Here is an 18396-nt window from a genome sequence, read left to right as displayed (position 1 = left end):
TGTCCTCAGTCATAGTCAGGATCTTGTTGGATTTCATCGTTCCCTGTGGCGGATGTAACGTAACGTAATTCTGCGGGAGTTTTTATCGCAACACAAAAAAAGGACAAGGAGCCTAAGAGCAAGGCAGCACATTTTATTTTGAAGGCCAGGCTGGCGTTAAGGTACAGCGTATGAAACTTGGTTAGTCGCTCCACTCTTCACGTTACATTCAGACGGGTGATACCAACATAAAAAAAGCGTTAGTGACACGATATGTTACATCCCTGCACATGAGACTCAATAAATAGAATAAATAAAAGTACAAACGGGTCATGAGGAGAGAGAGAGAGAGTCGTGGGGTCAGTAGTGCACCTGACCCGGCACCTGCATGTTCACGCCGCTGTAGTCCACCATGTACATCGGCCACTGCTGCGACACAAACAGTAGTAACGTCAGGTCGGTTCAGGTGTCGTGTCGGGGGAGGGGACTCACCATCACTGGAATCTGATTGGTCGACAGCGCCAGGTCCGCGGACGCCGGAGCCCTCTGACTCTCCTGGACTCTTTTCCGCTTCCGTCGGTTTATCGAGATTTCTGTCGCTGCGGAGACGGAATCAGACGCTTTTAGTCGTTCATCTCTGGACTTTACTGTCTTCTGGTCATTTAATTCAAACAAAAATACTAAAACGTAAAGAAAATGGTATTGAATAATAGCTTAAAGTGACTGTTGTTTGAGTACTTTAATTTGATTACTGCCATCTAGTGGACAGAGGTTTAAATGCAACACAAAAATGAATAAACACCATGACTATTTTATGTTTTCTAAGTTATTTTTAACACTTTATTATTGAAATGTAATCACACGTACTGTGTGCGTTGTGTTCATGTGTAGTGAGTTGTGTGCGCGTTGTGTGTCCATTGTGTGCATGTGTAATGCTGCGCATTGTTTTTATGTGCACGCGCGCACGCACGCACGCACGCACGCACGCACGCACGCACGCACGCACGCACGCACGCACGCACGCACGCACGCACGCACGCACGCACGCACGCACGCACGCACGCACGCACGCACGCACGCACGCACGCACGCACGCACGCACGCACGCACGCACGCACGCACGCACGCACGCACGCACGCACGCACGCACGCACGCACGCACGCACGCACGCACGCACGCACGCACGCACGCACGCACGCACGCACGCACGCACGCACGCACGCACGCACGCACGCACGCACGCACGCACGCACGCACGCACGCACGCACGCACGCACGCACGCACGCACGCACGCACGCACGCACGCACGCACGCACGCACGCACGCACGCACGCACGCACGCACGCACGCACGCACGCACGCACGCACGCACGCACGCACGCACGCACGCACGCACGCACGCACGCACGCACGCACGCACGCACGCACGCACGCACGCACGCACGCACGCACGCACGCACGCACGCACGCACGCACGCACGCACGCACGCACACACACACACACACACACACACACACACACACACACACACACAGACATTGGAGACTCAGAAACACACTGACCTACACCAACACACACATGCATGCAGACAAACATTCACACCACACAAACAGACAGACAGACAGACACAAAGAGTCGCACCTGTGTTACACGTCTGGCTGCAGATCTCGGCGAACGGCCTGTGAGACGAGAGGAAGGTGAGATGTGGTGCGAGGGTCAAAGGGTCAAAGGTCAGACGTGTGCCGCCCCCGGACTCACTGCAGCGGCGTCTTGACACTGAAGGAGACCCCGTCGGCCTCCTGGAGGATCTTCTTCAGGCACGGCAAGTCGTAGGTGTTGGGGTTCCTGAAGACCACGTCGTCCGGGAGACCGTTGACCTCCACCGACTCCGGACTGCCGCGGATCAGCTTGTACGGCACCAGGACGGAGCGGTCCAGACCCAGAGCCTCGCCTGCAGGGGTGAAGGGTCAGAGGCCGGGGGGGAAGTTCTGCATGGAGTGCGCGGTGGGTTTTTACCGTATTTCTTGTTGAAGAGCTCCTTGACCTGCTCCCTCAGGACCACCTTCTCCCCGAGACCGGCCAGGTCCTCCTCGTCTGTGGACAGAACTTCATCTTCATCTCCACCATCACCGGAGTGACGCGTCGACTCACCGTTTACGGCACCGAACGACTTCTTCAGTAACGTGACTCTGCGAGGAGCTGCGGCAGGAAGTGACATCAGTGACGCTCAAGGCTACGGGCGAAAAACTCGGGGCTCTCACCTGGTTTTGGAATCAGTCCCTGGAACGGCCTGGTGATGGTGAAGTGGATCTTGTCGGCCACGGCCAGAATCCGCTCCAGGTTCTGGGAGCCGAAGGTGCAGGGCTTCCTGAAGGGGATCCCGGGCGGGAGCCCCTGGATGATGACCGAGTCCGGGTTGTTCTTGATCCGCTTGTACGGCACCTGGACCGGGTACTTGATGCCGAGCGCCTCGCCGTACTTCCTGTTGAACAAGTCCTGCACCTGCTCGCGCAGCGTGTTCGCCAAGTCGATCCTCGTCAGTTTGGACTCCAGACACTCTGAGGGGAGAGTTGATGAGTGGGTGGTGTGTGTGTGCATGTGTACTTTGTGTGTGTTGTGACTTCTGTGTATGGGTAAAGTGTTATTTGCGCATTATTTTCATGTATACTGTGTGTTGTGTTCGTGTGTAGTGTGCGAATGTGTAGTGCAAGTTGTGAGCGTGTGTTGTGCGTTCATTATGTTCATGTGTAGTGTTCATGTGTACTTTGTGTGTGTTGTGAATTCTGTGCATGTGTAATGTGTGTTTTGCCCATTATTTTCATGTGTAGTGTGTGCATTATGTTCATGTGTAATGTGTATGTTGCCTTCATATGTACTGTGAGTCATGTGTCGGTGCATCTGTTGTGTGGTGTGTACTATGTGTAGTTTATTTTGTATGAATGTGTACTGTGTGTGTTGTGTTCATGTGTAGTGTGTGTGTTGTGTTCATGTTTAATGTGTGTACTGTGTGTGTTGTGTTAATGTGTACTGTGTGTGTTGTGTCATGTGTACTGTGTGTGTTGTGTCATGTGTACTGTGTGTGTTGTGTTCATGTTTAATGTGTGTACTGTGTGTGTTGTGTCATGTGTACTGTGTGTGTTGTGTTCATGTTTAATGTGTGTACTGTGTGTTCATGTGTAGTGTGTGTACTGTGTGTGTTGTTTTCATGTGTACTGTGTGTGTTGTGTTCATGTGTACTGTCTGTGTTGTGTGTGTACTGTGTGTGTAGTATGTGTGTTGTGTAGTGTGTATGTTGTGTTCATGTGTTGTGTGTGTAGTGTTCATGTGTAGTATGTGTGTTGTGTAGTGTGTGTGTTGTGTTCATGTGTAGTGTGTGTGTTGTGTGTGTAGTGTTCATGTTTAGTATGTGTGTTGTGTAGTGTGTGTGTTATGTTCATGTGTACTGTGTGTGTTGTGTGTGTAGTGTTCATGTGTAGTATGTGTGTTGTGTAGTGTGTGTGTTGTGTGTAGTGTTCATGTGTAGTATGTGTGTTGTGTAGTGTGTGTGTTGTGTTCATGTGTAGTGTGTGTTGTGTTCATGTGTGCTGTGAGACTCACCAGTGAATCCAGGTCTCTTCGAACCAGTTGCTGCGTCTTCGTTCACTTCCTCCTTCACTTCCACGTCTTTGCAGAAAAGTTCTGTCAACATGAACATCAGGGTCACATGACTAGCTCTGTGTGCGTGTGCGTGTGCGTGTGCGTGCGTGTGGTTCTGGACTGACCCGTCGGCGTGTCCTGCTTCTGCTCGCTCAGCAGTTTGGGCCTGAAACAGAAACAGGCGTCAGAACCTTCCTGTCGTCGGTCGACTGGAGCTTCTCACGTCTTGATGACGAACTGGATCTGATCGCTCGCCGCCAGGATCCGCCGCAGCTTGGCGGCGCCGAAGCAGTTTGGCCGCCGCAGCGAGATTCCGTCGGGGAGACCCGTGACGAACAGATCCTCCGGGTACATCTGGAACTTGGAGTACGGAACCTTGGCCGGTTCTGACAGACCCAGAGCTTCAGCTGCAACAACAACGTCTTGATAAAAACTCAGTTTACGCTTTATTTTTAAATTCAGTTGCTTTGTTTAATTAATGTATTTTAGAATTATTTAAGGAATATTAAGATTTAAACACACTAAATGAAAATACAAAATTTATTGAAAAAATAAGGTAATTTTAAGACATGACACATGGATCCCAGAGAGAAACAGACATGAGACATGGATCCCAGAGAGAAACAGACATGAGACATGGATCCCAGAGAGAAACAGACATGAGACATGGATCACAGAGAGAAACAGACATGAGACATGGATCCCAGAGAGAAACAGACATGAGACATGGATCTCAGAGAGAAACCAGACTTGAGACATGGATCCCAGAGAGAAACCAGACATGAAAAATAGATCCTAGAGAGAAACGGACATGAAAAACAGATCCCAGAGAGAAACCAGACATGAAAAACAGATCCCAGAGAAAAAGAGACATGAGACATGGATCCCAGAGAGGAACAGACATGAAAAATAGATCCCAGAGAGAAACCAGACATGAGACATGGATCCCAGAGAGAAACCAGACATGAAAAACGGATCCCAGGGAGAAACATACATGAAAAACAGATCCCAGAGAGAAACCAGACATGAAAAACAGATCCCAGAGAGAAACCAGACATGAAAAACAGATCCCAGAGAAAAAGAGACATGAGACATGGATCCCAGAGAGGAACAGACATGAAAAATAGATCCCAGAGAGAAACCAGACATGAGACATGGATCCCAGAGAGAAACCAGACATGAAAAACGGATCCCAGGGAGAAACATACATGAAAAACAGATCCCAGAGAGAAACCAGACATGAAAAACAGATCCCAGAGAGAATCCAGACATGAAAAACAGATCCCAGAGAGAAAGAGACATGAGACATGGATCCCAGAGAGGAACAGACATGAAAAATAGATCCCAGAGAGAAAGAGACATGAGACATGGATCCCAGAGAGAAACCAGACATGAAAAACAGATCCCAGAGAGAAACCAGACATGATAAAGAGATCCCAGAGAGAAACCAGACATGAAAAATAGATCCCAGAGAGAAACCAGACATGAAAAACAGATCCCAGAGAGAAACCAGACATGATAAAGAGATCCCAGAGAGAAACCAGACATGAAAAATAGATCCCAGAGAGAAACCAGACGTCTGCTCTCACCGTACTTGACGCTGAACAGACTCTCCACTTGTCTGCGCAGCTGCATGATCATCTCACCGATGTCGTCCACCAAACTGCCGCCTGACACGGGAGCAGACGTTGAGGCCAGCAGAGAGGATTGTGGGAAATAAGATGGACTTTACCTTCAGAGCTTCTCTTGACGGGCGGAGCTGCCAGCGGCGGCGACAGAGATTCAGCTGCAGGAGAAACAGTTTCATCGTCAGAAGCTTTGATTTCACTTCTGGTTTCATCCCAGTGACCTCCAGAGTCACATGATCAGTGCTGAGGTCATGAAAATGAGTTTTTGTTTTTTTAATGTAATGTTTTTGTATTAATGAGTGTCACACAATAAGTGTGTGTTTTCTGTAGTACAGGTGAGTGTTTATATTTGCATCAAGTGAATTGTGAGTTTGGCGTTTGTATGCGTGTGCAATGTGTGTTGTGTAGACATGTGTTGTGTGTTATTTGTGGGTTGTGTGTGTTGTGTTCACATGTCCTGTCTGTTGTGTGCTTGTTTCAAGTGCGTTCAGTGCAATTTGTGTTTGTTATGTGCATCTGGGTAGTGTGTGTGCGTGCATGTGTTGTGTGCAAGTGGGTAGTGTATTTTTTGTGCATGTGTCATGATGGTTGTATGCATGTGTGTTGTGTAAAAGTGTGTTGTGTGTGTGTTGTGTTTGCTTTGTGTGCATACGTGTGTGCATGTGTGTTGTGTGCATTTGTGTTGCGAGTGTGTTGTCTGTATACATTGGGTTCATGTGTGTTGTCTGTTGTGTTTGTGTTGTGTGCATGTGTGTGTGTGTGTGTGTGTGTGTGTGTTGTGTGCACTCACCTCCTCCGTCTCTCCTTCAGTGTTGATTTGGTGAAAGAAAAGAAACTTAAAGAATCAAATTAATGAAAGAAAAACAAAACTCAGAGTGGACGCTTGTTCTCCGTCGTCGCGTCACTGATGAATCATCTGTGACGACAAACGTGTGTGTGTGTGTGTGTGTGTCACGACACTCAGTGAACAACACGGTCACATGACATGATGTCAGGTCGGAACTAAAAACTGTTGACGGAGAAGAGTCGTCCACTCTGACGTCCTGAGGGGTTTGGGGGGGCGTGTTGGAAGTGTGGGGGTCTAGAGGTCTCACTACAGACTCAGGGCTGCAGGATCGTTCAACATATTGACAAGAATGTAAACAGGAAGTGGATCAGCGAGTGTTCCGAGTTCCCGGGGATGAATTCTTCTTCCAAAAAAAATCCTGTCGTTATATTAAATCATTATGGTCTGTTATGATGCCGGCAACACATGTGACCACAACGACTCCTGAGACGTCGAAGGCTAACGGTTAGCATCACTAGCAAATAACAGATGAAAGAGTCCAAAATAAAAAAAATATAAAATGTTGTACTTGTGGTCATGTGACTGAGGGAAACTACAAAGGTGGTTTTGAGGAAGTCGGAGAGTGACGGAGGGCGTGTTAGAGGAGAGGGGGAAGGGGGTGAGTTGGTCTCGAGGGCCGGCGAAAGGTGACGTTACCTGTGTGGCTCTCTGCTGGAGCCAGGTGTCCCGGGGTAGCGGGCGGGTCAGCGGGGGTGACGGCGGTGGCGGCGGAACAGGTGGGCGGGTCGGGCGCCGGCTCGTCGGGCTCCTCCGCGGTGGTACCGACTTCTGTGGAAAACATAAGAAGGTTAAACCCGGTCAACGGTCGGAGCGACTCCACGCGCTACACGAGAAGTTCGACTCACCCGGTGCCGCCTGACCCAGTTCCCCGTCCGGCGGCTCCGTCTTGATCTTCTTCAGAGGAACCGAATCTCCCGACGGAGTCGACGGATGAAGCAGCTCGCTGAGGGTCCGACTCTGCTTCACCACTGCGGGACAGAAGAGACGTGATGAAGATGATGATGACGATGATGATGAAGATCGAAGGAGACTCGAGTCAACACACCGGCGTCCGGGTCGGTCAGAGGACTCACACACGCGCTGGCCGACCTGTGGAAAAACGAGTCCAGAACATAGTCAGACCCCTGCGGGTGCAGAAGTCGAAGCACAAGTTGGTCGACCTGCTGCTGTGATTGTTGCCGAGCATCTCGGCGGACGACGAGGACGACGGGATGATCAGACCGTCGGGGAAACCTTCCTCGGGCGAACAGCCGGTCTCGTACTTTCCCTCCTCTCTGGCCAACTTTCCTGCAGCTGCAGCAGACAAACATTCCTCGTCTCAACCACAAATGATGACTTTTCTGTTGCCTTTTTGACCTAAAAAAAATATTACTTTTGGACATCAACGCTTCTAAGATCACTTACTTGACCTCAGGGTTTCAATCTAGAGGTTCTATAACTTAACATTTGTTCCTTAAAACTGATAATCTTTCAGATTAGAATCTACAGATAATAAACAACCTCACAAAGTCGACTTAACTGTCCAACTCTCTTTAAAAAAAAAAAATCACTTTATTTACCGTCCAAAAACTTTGTCCCACTCAACAAAGTTGTACCTCGACTCTGATTTCATCCCATGAATCTGACTAGAGTCTCACTTTTTTTTTTCTCACTTTTTCTTCATTAATGGGTTGATGAAGCTTCGTGAAGCTACAGTGTCTTCATTTAAAGAGGCCACTAGATGGCACTCTCATCTTTTATAATCTTTGACTCTGATCTACTAAATCAAAATTGATCTGAAATCATTTTCAAAATGAAGACACTGGTCCATAACCTACATTTTTTTTTTACATAAATAGAACATAGACTTTTATAAGATATTGAGTCCTTACAATTAAAACAATTAATATAGGACTTCTTTTTGTCTCAACTGAACTTACATTTGTTACAACTTTTATATCTCGGAAACTAAATTTCTTTCCTTCAATTTCTTTGTAAGGAACAAGGTCACATCCCTTATTTTTCGTTTTACACATTTACCAGAGAGTGATTTAATGTTCCCTAAAATCTAAGGTAGATTTTAGTAGTTTAGTAAAGTATATTATATATAGTGTTAAGATGCCGAGATAAGAAACAGTTCAGACGTCCAACAACAGAAAGAAGAGGTTAAAGGAAAGTAAAATGATGGGATTCGATAATCCAGGTTAAGGAAAATTTGGTAAATATAAATTTTGTTGAATTTTGGCCACGTGTGTGATTTGACACAAGATTCAAAAATCACTTGTTTTTGATCATTCCTTCCGAGTAATGCGAGTGTGAGTCTCACCAGTGAAGATTCTCTCGTCGAACATTCTGCGGAGAAACCAAAAAAACAATCGTGTCAAACTTCAGTCCTGACGTCACAAACAGAAAAAAAAAAAGCTCGTACCGTTTCACGATGAAGCGGATCCCGTGCCGCTCGTCCAGGATGCGCTTGAGTTTGGGAACGCCGTAGGTGCAGGGTCTCTTGAAGGGGATCTGATCGGGGATGCCGATGATCTCCACGGCTCCCGGGTCGCAGGCGATTTTTCGGTAGGGGACAGGCACCATGTGATCGAGACCCAGGGCTTCGGCTGGAGAGAAGAGGCGTTCAGGGACTCTGGTTTTTGACGGATCGTCGAGTCTCTCACCGTATCTGCTGTTGAACAAGATCTGAACACATTCTCTCAGCGTGTTGATGTCCTCCGTCTCCCGGATGAAGGAGTCCCACTTTTCTGCAGACAGACACTCGGATCAGGAGATCTTTTATCAGCTCAAGTCAGATTCTATTAGTTGACGTCTGTTTTTATCACTTCAAATTTTCTAATCTAGTGTTAAGATTTTGTGAATTCATTATCCTCCGTTCAAGTGGACAGTAAGAGTGAAGCTCTGACATCATTTGTGCTTGTGATTCTCAGAATTAACAAAAATGTGCTTGAATAACTTGTTTGGGGGAAAATTGTTCATCTTTATTCAAAAATAGCAACTTTTCTACAGTGCTTGGATTTATTTTTTTTAGATTATGTGATGCCTTTTAAAATACATTATAGAATTATTATGCTTTATCTTAAAAAAAATGCTGCCACACGTCAGAAAATGCATCGTAGACGCCGTAAGTTTCAGACCCTCGGCACCGTGAGAAACACCACTACCATCAGGATCCAAGAATCATTTGAAGAACCGCCATTCTTTCTATGCCAGGGGTGGGCAATTATAATTCTTCCAGGGCCACAATAAATTCGGTGAATGTTGTTAGGGGTCGTCAAGCAAAAAGAAAGAGGAAAATCCCCCCCAAAAAAGGACATTCGTCATTAGGCCGTGACATTTATTAAGCTAAATAAGCTGCATTTTATTTATTGTACTATTTTTTTTATATATATATATATATATATATATATATATATAAATATATAAATTAGTTTTTTTTCAAAACATTTCTTCAATTACCTTAATATATACTCAAAAAATTGTATGCGTTATGTTAAAATGTAAATTAATAATAAATACAAAATACATTTGTTAATGCATTAGAACCATTTATACATGATCATACTTTGACATTAGGAGGGCCGCATAAATACTGTCACACTTTGCCCAGGTCTGTTCTATGGAGAAGACTTAATATTCTTGCCGTTCTGATGTCTGTTGAGCTGCTTAATGAGCTCATCGTTCACAAAGCTACGAATACTAAAAATTAGAATTAGAAAAAATGAATGTGTCTGGGTTCATTTGACTAATAGTTGAGATTTCTTGGCAACGAATATACATATTTTTGAAGGTCGTTGACGATTCCTTCAATGGCTTCTTTTCAATCTATTAGACATTTTATTCTTGTGTCTTTCTTTCTCGTCGTCATCGTCTCAATATCAGCTCACAAGTCGACACCATCGTCTCACAACACTTAAGGTTAAGTCTGAGTTGATAATCCAGCTCAGCGGTGACCGGTTAGTCGGGGGTTGAGCTGCAGGTCAACAGGATTTGTGGTACGATATATGGTCCTTAGTGGCGTGTTTGTTTTACTTTAAGTCCAACGATCCACCGCGGGGTCAGCAGCGCCGGTGAACTCACCCGACTTCTCGTGCACGATGGAGAACAGCAGCCTCTTGGAGATGTGGGGGCTGGTGGGACTCTGGTTCTGCTCACCCGTCGGCCTCGACGTCTCCTCTGGAAAAACAAAAACACAAGTTAAAAATTTGACAAAAGTACTTTTGGGAAGGTGAAGAACTACCGTTACCCGTGGAGTCCTTGCAGTTCTTGTCGGCCCAGGTGCTGCTGTTGACCCGGTCCTTGCCGAGGTTGAGGATGGACGCGGGCTTCAGGTCCAGTTTCCCGTCCGCGTGAGGTTTGGAGGACATGGGCATCCCGTACAGGAAGCTCGAGAGCGCCGAGTTGCTGGAGGAGGAAGGGGCGCTCGACGGGGCGACCACATGAGAGGGGGTCTTCTGGGCGACGTGGCTGCTCACGGGCAAGGCGGCGGGACCGTGATGGAGGTCTGAACTGGACTTGGACTCTCGAGGCGAATCCTCTGCAGGCCTGGATTGGGAAGAACCGTCTTTAGTACAAAACCTTTCACTAAATCTAGACCTTGTAATATGGCTATAATATGAGTTACACGTATCACAAAATGATGTATTGCAATACTGTAGGAACAACAATATAATAATGTAGTATTTCCCCGAGTACTTGATACATTTTTTCATTCTTCTACTGCTGTTTTCATAAACTAGTCCAAATTTCTAATTTACCTTCATTTGTTTTATTACATTTTATTTTACAGAGGAAAACTGACTATGGCTTTAAAAATTATTTTTGTAGTCTATAGATCCAAGAATTCTTAGCCAAAATGTGTTTGACGCAAAGTGTACAATTGTTTAAATACTTCCACATTTATCTAAAACTGAAATTGAAATAATTTCCGATTTATTTAGATAAGAATGTGTTTGTGTTGACTAGGGTTGTGTATTTTTTAAGAATTTGGCGATATGACAAGTATCACAATACAAGGGCAACAATAAAATATATTGTGCAATATACTGCGGTACTGTAAGAACAATATATTTGCAGTATTGTCCCAGTACTCGACTTGGGTGTTTCAGAATTTACACACCACATGACTGGTTTAATTCGTTTTTAAACCAAAAAATGCCCAAATATTATCTTTAAAAGCAGCTGGAGTCAACTGTATCCCCTCATCCCCAGTCATCGCTGGAATTGTCCCTTTAGCTGCGGAGGACGTAATGACTGATGCCATCTAGCTGCCGGAAGTTGAATAGCAACATAAAAATAAACAAACGTCTCAAATAATAAAAATGAAAATGGTTTATTTTGAAATATAAACCATAAAAGATCTATTAACAAAATAAAAATAAAACATTTTTTACTGTATTGTTGAAAGAATATTGCGATATTTAAGTGTATCGCTAATTTATAACTCGTCAGTCAAGTTTAACCAAACATCGACTCAACTTTCCCACACCGTCTCAAATAGACTCAGACGACACCAGTCCCTCCTTCAAGATAAACGTAGCTCACCTTTTCACAGAGAACTGGATTCGATGGCTTTGCTCCAGAATCTTCATTAGCGTCTTGGTGTCGTACTCCGACGGCTTCTTCAGCGCGACGCCTTCAGGCAGGCCGTGAGCCACCAGGCAGCCGGGCTCCTTCTGGATCCAGTCGTAAGGCACCGGGACCAGGCTGCTCTTGCCCACAGCCTCGCCTGGGTGAGGGCAGAGTCGGAGGTCTAAGGACTTGACCGCGTTACTGGTCCATGTGTGAGAGCGAGATCTTACTGTAGAGCACGGTGAAGACCTCGTCCACCATCTTCCTCAGGACCAGGATGTTGGACTGGGCGTCCGAGGTCGTCCTGTGTTTCGCGTGGTCGCCGTCTTTGCTCGGTTTGCTCCGGTCGACCTCGCTGTCTTTGGCTTGAGGATTTGAAGAGTTCACATTTTGGAGACACGATGAGCCTGGAAGTACGAACGGATATCGTCACCTGGTCCCTCATTCTGGACTCCACAGACATGACCAAACGATTGAACCTCGAGTTCTGCTGCTGTTGCTCATTTCTAAATTCACCAGAGTAGTTATTTCTGGAAGCGTTTCATTTCAAAGATCAAGAAAGCACCAGCGAAACCGTCGCAATCGACAAAGAACTCACGGCAGAACTTGTAAAAGTCCGTCTGGATCTCCCTCCTGGAGTTGAGGAAGACTCGACCCTTGTCCGTTCCCACGGCGATCACGCTGTCCTCGTGCACGGTGACGCACGCCACCTCAGCGTTGAGCTTGGACATGGCCATGCACTGGAACGCAGAAAGAAAGAGTTTGGCATTTGTAGACTTCAACCATCACACACTTCTATTAAAATCTATTAAGCATCATTTAAATCAATGATATCATCGATGTTTGCCGAGTCAGGTTAATAAAGTGATGTTATACGCTGATGATACTGAATTACACATTAACATTAAACCCGTTTTTCATTCTTCTCGTTATATTGTCATTGTGTATTTGTTTATCATTATTGTTATTAGGTTATGACATTTTTATTATTTTATTTTGTTACTAGGTTTGTTTAGTCGTCCAGGTGAAAATAAGAAACAAAACTTCAGTTTTCATTCCATATAAATAAAACACAAACTCACACATTGGCACAAAGTCTCTAAAGGCTAGGAGACACACACACACACATACACACAGAACACCATCGTCAACATAGAATCAAACATAAACACACAAACATCTTGTTGTAACCAGTCCAGAGCTCTTGCTGACTCAGCATTTCTGTGAGATGCATTTTTCAAATAATAATAATTTAATAAATTAAATTACAAATAATGTAATAACTTATTGCATTACATTTTATTCATCTTAAATTGTTACAAATCTCTTTATCGGATTAAAATACATAAAAATCTTGTTTTTGTCAGAAGTAATTTGCAGCTGTTATTTTCTAAAAAAAATACAAAAAAAAATAAATTGTATTATATCTATTAATAATTAACAAGATATCAATAAAAACAATTATTTCTAGTAAGAATGTCATATATATAATGTGCAATATTAAATCATTAAAAAGTGTTTTGAACATCAACGATCATTCATTAGTAGTTACATGTTAATATCTGAAATAATGACAACATAAAGTGAATAAAAGTGTGCGATCAAGCGCCATCTGTCGTCCGAAGTGCAGCAGCAACACTTGAGATGACAGCGAAGCCGCCGGAGACGGTCGAGGGTCTGACGTACCACCGAGTCGAGCGCCGACACCAGGCTGGTGAGGATCTCCTGTCGGGCCGACAGCGGCGGCTCGCCGCGGGAGTTCGTCCGGACGCCGTCACACGCCAGCTTCCTGATCTGAGCCATGGCTCTCTGTGGGGACCAGATGAACAGGGATCAGCTCCGCGGTGACGACACACTCATGCGGAGAGAGACGGGTTTGTGTTCAGGCATCACTAGTCGAGCGGGTCGTCAAACACCGTCTCCCCTCGTCGGTTATCGCCTCACAAACTTGATCACAGAATCAATTAAAAAGTTTAAAGTCAACTAAACAAGACTGTGCAAAGAAAACCACATTTTGATACAAGTATCATGACACAGGAGCAAGGATACCATACGATATACCTTAGTAACAAGGATATATTTGTAGTATTGTCGAGTACTTTACTCTGGTGTGGCAAAATTTACAGACCACATGACTCTTGATGAAGTCGTAACTGCTTTCATTTGTTTGGAAACCAAAATATGTCCAAACAGCAGCTTTAAAAGCTGCTGGAGTCGACTGCATCCTCTCGTCCTCAGTCATCGCTGGGATTGTCCCTCTACCCGCGGAGGACGTAATGACTGCCAACTAGTGGTCGGAAGTTAATTGCAAGATTAATGCAAAATAAAAAGAATAGAAAAGCTGTGAATATGTGCATAATAATTGTAAGTAAAATAATAAATAAAACATTAATTATTTAACTTTAAAACACTTGAAATATTAAGCATAAAGAAACTACGATAAAAAGGTGATATAATTTGAAAGCCAAATAAAACGTTATTGCGATTATTATCTTGTTATTATGTCTCTCCTGATTTATGTAACCAATAGTGTTGTTGAAAATCAAAATACTATGGGAAAAAAACCTCACAGTATTGATATTTTCTCACACCTGTGTTGACAGAAAAAAAACAAATAAGTTATTTTTGAAGAGTTTCTCGTGTGATTTTAAATGATTAAAAAAAAAAAGAGTTGTTTCAATTTAAAACTAAAATCTGTATTTTGAGTCTCTAGACTTAGATGTTTAGACTCAGCAGGGGTCCCACGTAAAAAAAAAGAAAAAGTTTACATCGTTCGATTGAAGCGCACAAGCGAGTGGAGTTGTTGGGTTCTTTTAAACGCTCGGTTAAACCCGGCGAGATGTTCTCATGGCAACTGAAGCTCGTCTCCTTGGAAACTAATCTCAGGGCATTTGAACAATGCAGCTCTGGCCTTTAATCTGTGCAGACACTGGGAACCATTATGCTCGCCTCTGGCGGACCGCCACTCAATACAGGGGGAGATAAACAGCGGCGGCCAGCGAGGGAGACGGACAGTGGGCGGACCGGTTCTGCCCGTCGGCGGGTTTTTCGGGTCGTGCCAACAGTACTGACCATGTGAAGCCGCTTCCCCCTCCCCCCGGGGGCCTCAGCAACCCCCTCTAAATTATAACGGCCTCGAAATAGATAACTGGCGTATTTAAAAGTCATGGGAAGTGGCGAGGAGGCGGAGACGAGCAGTGGCTCCAGATAAAGTGGATTCGATTACTTCCCGAACGCTGCCTCGGCTCAAATGTCGCCGTCGCAACAGTCGGGGGGGGTGGAAATACCTGAGACTATGAGTCCATTAGGCTGGACTTGATTCGATTGTCGTTTGTTTTTTTGTTTTTTTAAAGTCATGCAAGAGGCTGACAAAACCTTCAAAATTGCTCTAGTACCAGATGGAAAACACTTCCTAGTGGTGGAGGTAGTTTTAAACAATCCAGATACAAATTGACATCATATTTTCTGTTGAACTTTATGAATATGATTTAGTTTTATTTTAACAAAATAGTGTCTAACATTATGACTAGTTGGTGAGGTGAATAAAATCAAACCTAGTGTTAAAGATCATACTTTTGACCGGATCCGAACCTTCAGTTTACGTCCATCAACCAAATACTTTCAATATCTTCCTGATACGTTTCTTCTTAAAACTGGACCAAACATGACAATTCCAGACCATCTCTTTTTTATTTATTTCTTTTCCTTTTAATACATATGTTTCAGTATATACTAGACTGTACATAACTTGCATGCCTCTTTGTTTCTATTTCTTTGTAACATATTCTGGAGCTGCTGAACCGTGCATTTCTCTAAGGAGATGAATAAAGTATCTATCCATCTATCTATCTATCTATCTATCTCCATCTAATCGCCATCAATAATGACCACATGTCTCTATACTATTAAAGTTAATATCATTTGTGAAGCAATAAGATGCTAACTCCATAATACCATTAGAAAAGTACCGAAAACAATACTTTCACCAGCAACAAACCTGACATCATGAAAGCATTTCATTTTGAAGATAAAAGGTATTTAAAACCCAACTGTGAAACTAAAATATTCGTGGGAAAAAAAGGGGATTAAACTTAAGAACTTCCTGATTTTCGGACTGGATGTGCACATATGTTGTTGTCGTGACCCATGACGGAGGAAGTGTTAATGTTCCATGGAATGTCTTTCTGGGGGAATTTGCCAAAGGATAGAAAAGCGGATATTCTGTTGATACGGTCGTTTCCTGTCAAAGCGGTGCTAGTTATCAACCGTTTTATAAACATTCAATTACCCTCAGTGACCAAACGTCCTCTTCTACCCCAGCCGTCCGGGTGGGTTTTATAAAACCATTCAAATATCTGGGTTTTTGTTTTGAATTCGTGCAGAATCTACTTTATCTTGTAATTTTAAAATTCTGCCCGGTCCTCCTTCCGTTTGATAGAGAAGTCAACTCTTTTAAACCGGGGATGCAGGTTCGAACCCTACACCCTGCATTGCAAGTTTAGGTGATAATCATAGAGACCTTATTGTGTTGCAGCTGCAGTAGCAGACTCGCGCCGGTCGCATCATGCATCTTATTATTATTTTCATAGCCACTGTAATAACATAGATGGATCAAAACTTTATGGATCCCTCTTGATATTGTCAAATTGAAGGCGAGAACACTGTGCAAGAACTCTTTACAAACAAAAAAGGCTGAATTAAAATGTTGCTAATGTTCTTGGATGTTATCTCATTCTTACATGATTGACACCAGAGAGATTTTTCTCTCGTTGCTTTTTTTAAATCATGACTTAGTTTAAGTTTCAAGTTGTATTATTATTGTTGTACTTAACTTTAGCTGTTTTTCTAACTGTGGAACAATGAGAAATATCATCGATTCCTTTTCATGTCCTGTACATGTGAAGAAATTTACATTGATGATGGTCTGTTTATGTTTGTTTTTTTAGACATTTGTAAGACTATAAGTAAGTAATTTGTATTTATATAGTTCTAGACAAGGGTCACAAAGCGCTTAAACAATCGAAACAATACTCAATAAAACATATATTTTAAAGATCAAGATAAAACTGAGAACAACACAGGAGTCCCAGAAAATCAAGGAAAAGCCTGAACAAATAAAAATGTCTTAAGATGTTTCTTGAAGGAGTCAGTAGATCCATCAAGTGCAAAGAGAGAGAAATAATAAATTGTATTACTGATCATATTGTTGTTTGAGATGTTATTTCTTGCTGATAATTATGTTGTGAAATCCTTCTTATAAATAAATATATGTTCATATTCAGGCCGTTCTCCAACAGGCTGGGTTAAGTGTCTTTTTAGGAATTAAAACCATGTATTTCACCGAGTAATAAGCGTACCTCTCCACCTGGTAGTGTTCTCTATTTACAGATACAGAATATAGTCACTTTAATAAAGGTATTGCCTGTTTTTTTATGAAACCAACAACAAGATGATAATCCCGTCACAGATTAAACAGTAAATAACATTTATTTTAGAAAATACATTTGATTTGTTGGTTGGACAAACTGTGGAGTCAGCAAATGTTTGACAGCTGTCACCCAAGAAGTTACTTATAAAAAAGGAAGTGGAATCTCCTTTTATTATTTAAATCCGAGCAAGAAGCTCCAGCTTCAGTGTCCATTAAAAAGTTGTTTTATTCTTTTTGTAAACGGTGTAAAAACCTTATTAAAGACGTGTGTTACTATAGCAACCAGCCACATGAATTATCTACACGTAAATTCACTTCGAAAATGTCCAGAACTATTTTTAAAAAAAACTACGAAAGTTGAGCAGGTTTTGAGAGTAAAGTTTGTGGTTCTCGTCGGAGGCTAATTTTCGGCTAGCATGGCTTTGTTGTCGGTGCAGCCAGTCTGAGCTCCACACACACGGTTAATCCTGCAAAATACATCCCCGAAATTATATTCCAGGCAAGCGGTTGAGTCGTAGATGTGTCGTGCGGTCGAGTGTGTGCTTTTAAACCCGCTGTTAACCAACTGTTGTCGTTTTTTTAAACCCCCATGACGACCATGGCAGCGATCTAGCTAATTAGCCCAGCGGCGTCATAATAACATTGATGTTGCTAACTAGCTAGCCGGAACTCGTTAGCCTAGCTAGCTAGCGTTAGCACTTTTTTTCCAATCTCCTCCACCGAATTAGGTCGTAATCCGTAATTTGTCAACCTTCGGATAGAAGAACCAACACACGCGGTAGTCCAGACAGTAAAGCCTCAACCCAGGGATGTAGAAGTAATCTCACCTTAATCGGGCGATTAAATAGCCGTGTCGCTTGCTGTCAATCCCGGAATATTCCCCGTTCTAATCCATCAGAAAGGCTCACAAATCCCGGCCGCAATGTCGCTAGAACACCGTAATCCGGAACATCACGGCATCCAACGGCACTTTGTAACGTGTGTGGTGGTTATTCTCCTCGGATTATTTCTCCCTTTTCCCCCCTTAACCGAGACAGAGTGTCCCTTTCCCCTTTCTTTGTTCTGTAATCCAGTAAAATTGAAACTCATTCGCCTCCTGCTAATCCCAGCCCAACTCAACAGCAGCATCCATTGGCTGCCATCTGCACACAGGATTAACAGAGGAACCTCTGGAAAAACCCCTCGGGGAGCAGATTTGACAGAAGAGTTTTCCTGTTGTCGTCAAACTTCAGGGTTTAAATCTGAGTGTGACTCTGACGTCACACTTCACTGTCACGAAAGTAAAACTGTCCGCAGGGAGGTTTCTTGAAAAAACAAAC

The 18396-nt window shown here is 43.8% G+C and overlaps 1 protein-coding gene across 2 annotated transcripts; it reads right to left on the bottom strand.

The window, feature by feature from the left end:
* Positions 1-108: 108 nt before the first annotated feature.
* Positions 109-18329, bottom strand: gtf2ird1 (GTF2I repeat domain containing 1). 2 transcript variants are annotated; one of them, XM_087806842.1, is made up of 26 exons: positions 17905-18329; positions 13336-13458; positions 12248-12389; positions 11880-12056; positions 11623-11806; positions 10319-10623; positions 10159-10254; positions 8742-8825; positions 8501-8684; positions 8399-8424; positions 7254-7386; positions 7139-7182; positions 6939-7061; positions 6730-6861; positions 5351-5404; positions 5208-5288; positions 3842-4025; positions 3744-3784; positions 3580-3660; positions 2244-2540; positions 2134-2181; positions 1999-2076; positions 1741-1933; positions 1624-1661; positions 472-578; positions 109-405 (listed from the first exon to the last, which is right to left on the bottom strand). In XM_087806842.1, exons 2-26 carry the CDS (start codon positions 13450-13452, stop codon positions 340-342), a joined length of 3015 nt encoding a protein of 1004 aa, XP_087662968.1. In that variant the 5' UTR covers positions 13453-13458; positions 17905-18329; the 3' UTR covers positions 109-339. The 2 variants fall into 2 exon arrangements, with proteins under 2 accessions (XP_087662968.1, XP_087662967.1); XM_087806841.1 differs by having other exon boundaries at positions 109-408; positions 17905-18327.
* Positions 18330-18396: the final 67 nt, after the last annotated feature.

The sequence above is a fragment of the Callionymus lyra genome, chromosome 14 (assembly GCF_982586985.1).
Source record: "Callionymus lyra chromosome 14, fCalLyr1.hap1.1, whole genome shotgun sequence".
Classification (NCBI taxonomy): domain Eukaryota; kingdom Metazoa; phylum Chordata; class Actinopteri; order Syngnathiformes; family Callionymidae; genus Callionymus; species Callionymus lyra.
This window is presented reverse-complemented; position numbering and strand designations above follow the sequence as displayed.

Bases quoted from the DNA above. Each gene is read 5' to 3' on its own strand.
- gtf2ird1 (XM_087806841.1), bottom strand. From the start codon at position 13,452: ATGGCTCAGATCAGGAAGCTGGCGTGTGACGGCGTCCGGACGAACTCC. The intron at 7,062-7,138 runs GTGTGTTGACTC...TCTGTCCCGCAG, and splicing joins TCTGACCGACCCGGACGCCG to TGGTGAAGCAGAGTCGGACC. The intron at 2,541-3,579 runs GTGAGTCTCACA...CTCTCCCCTCAG, and splicing joins GAAGAGACCTGGATTCACTG to AGTGTCTGGAGTCCAAACTG.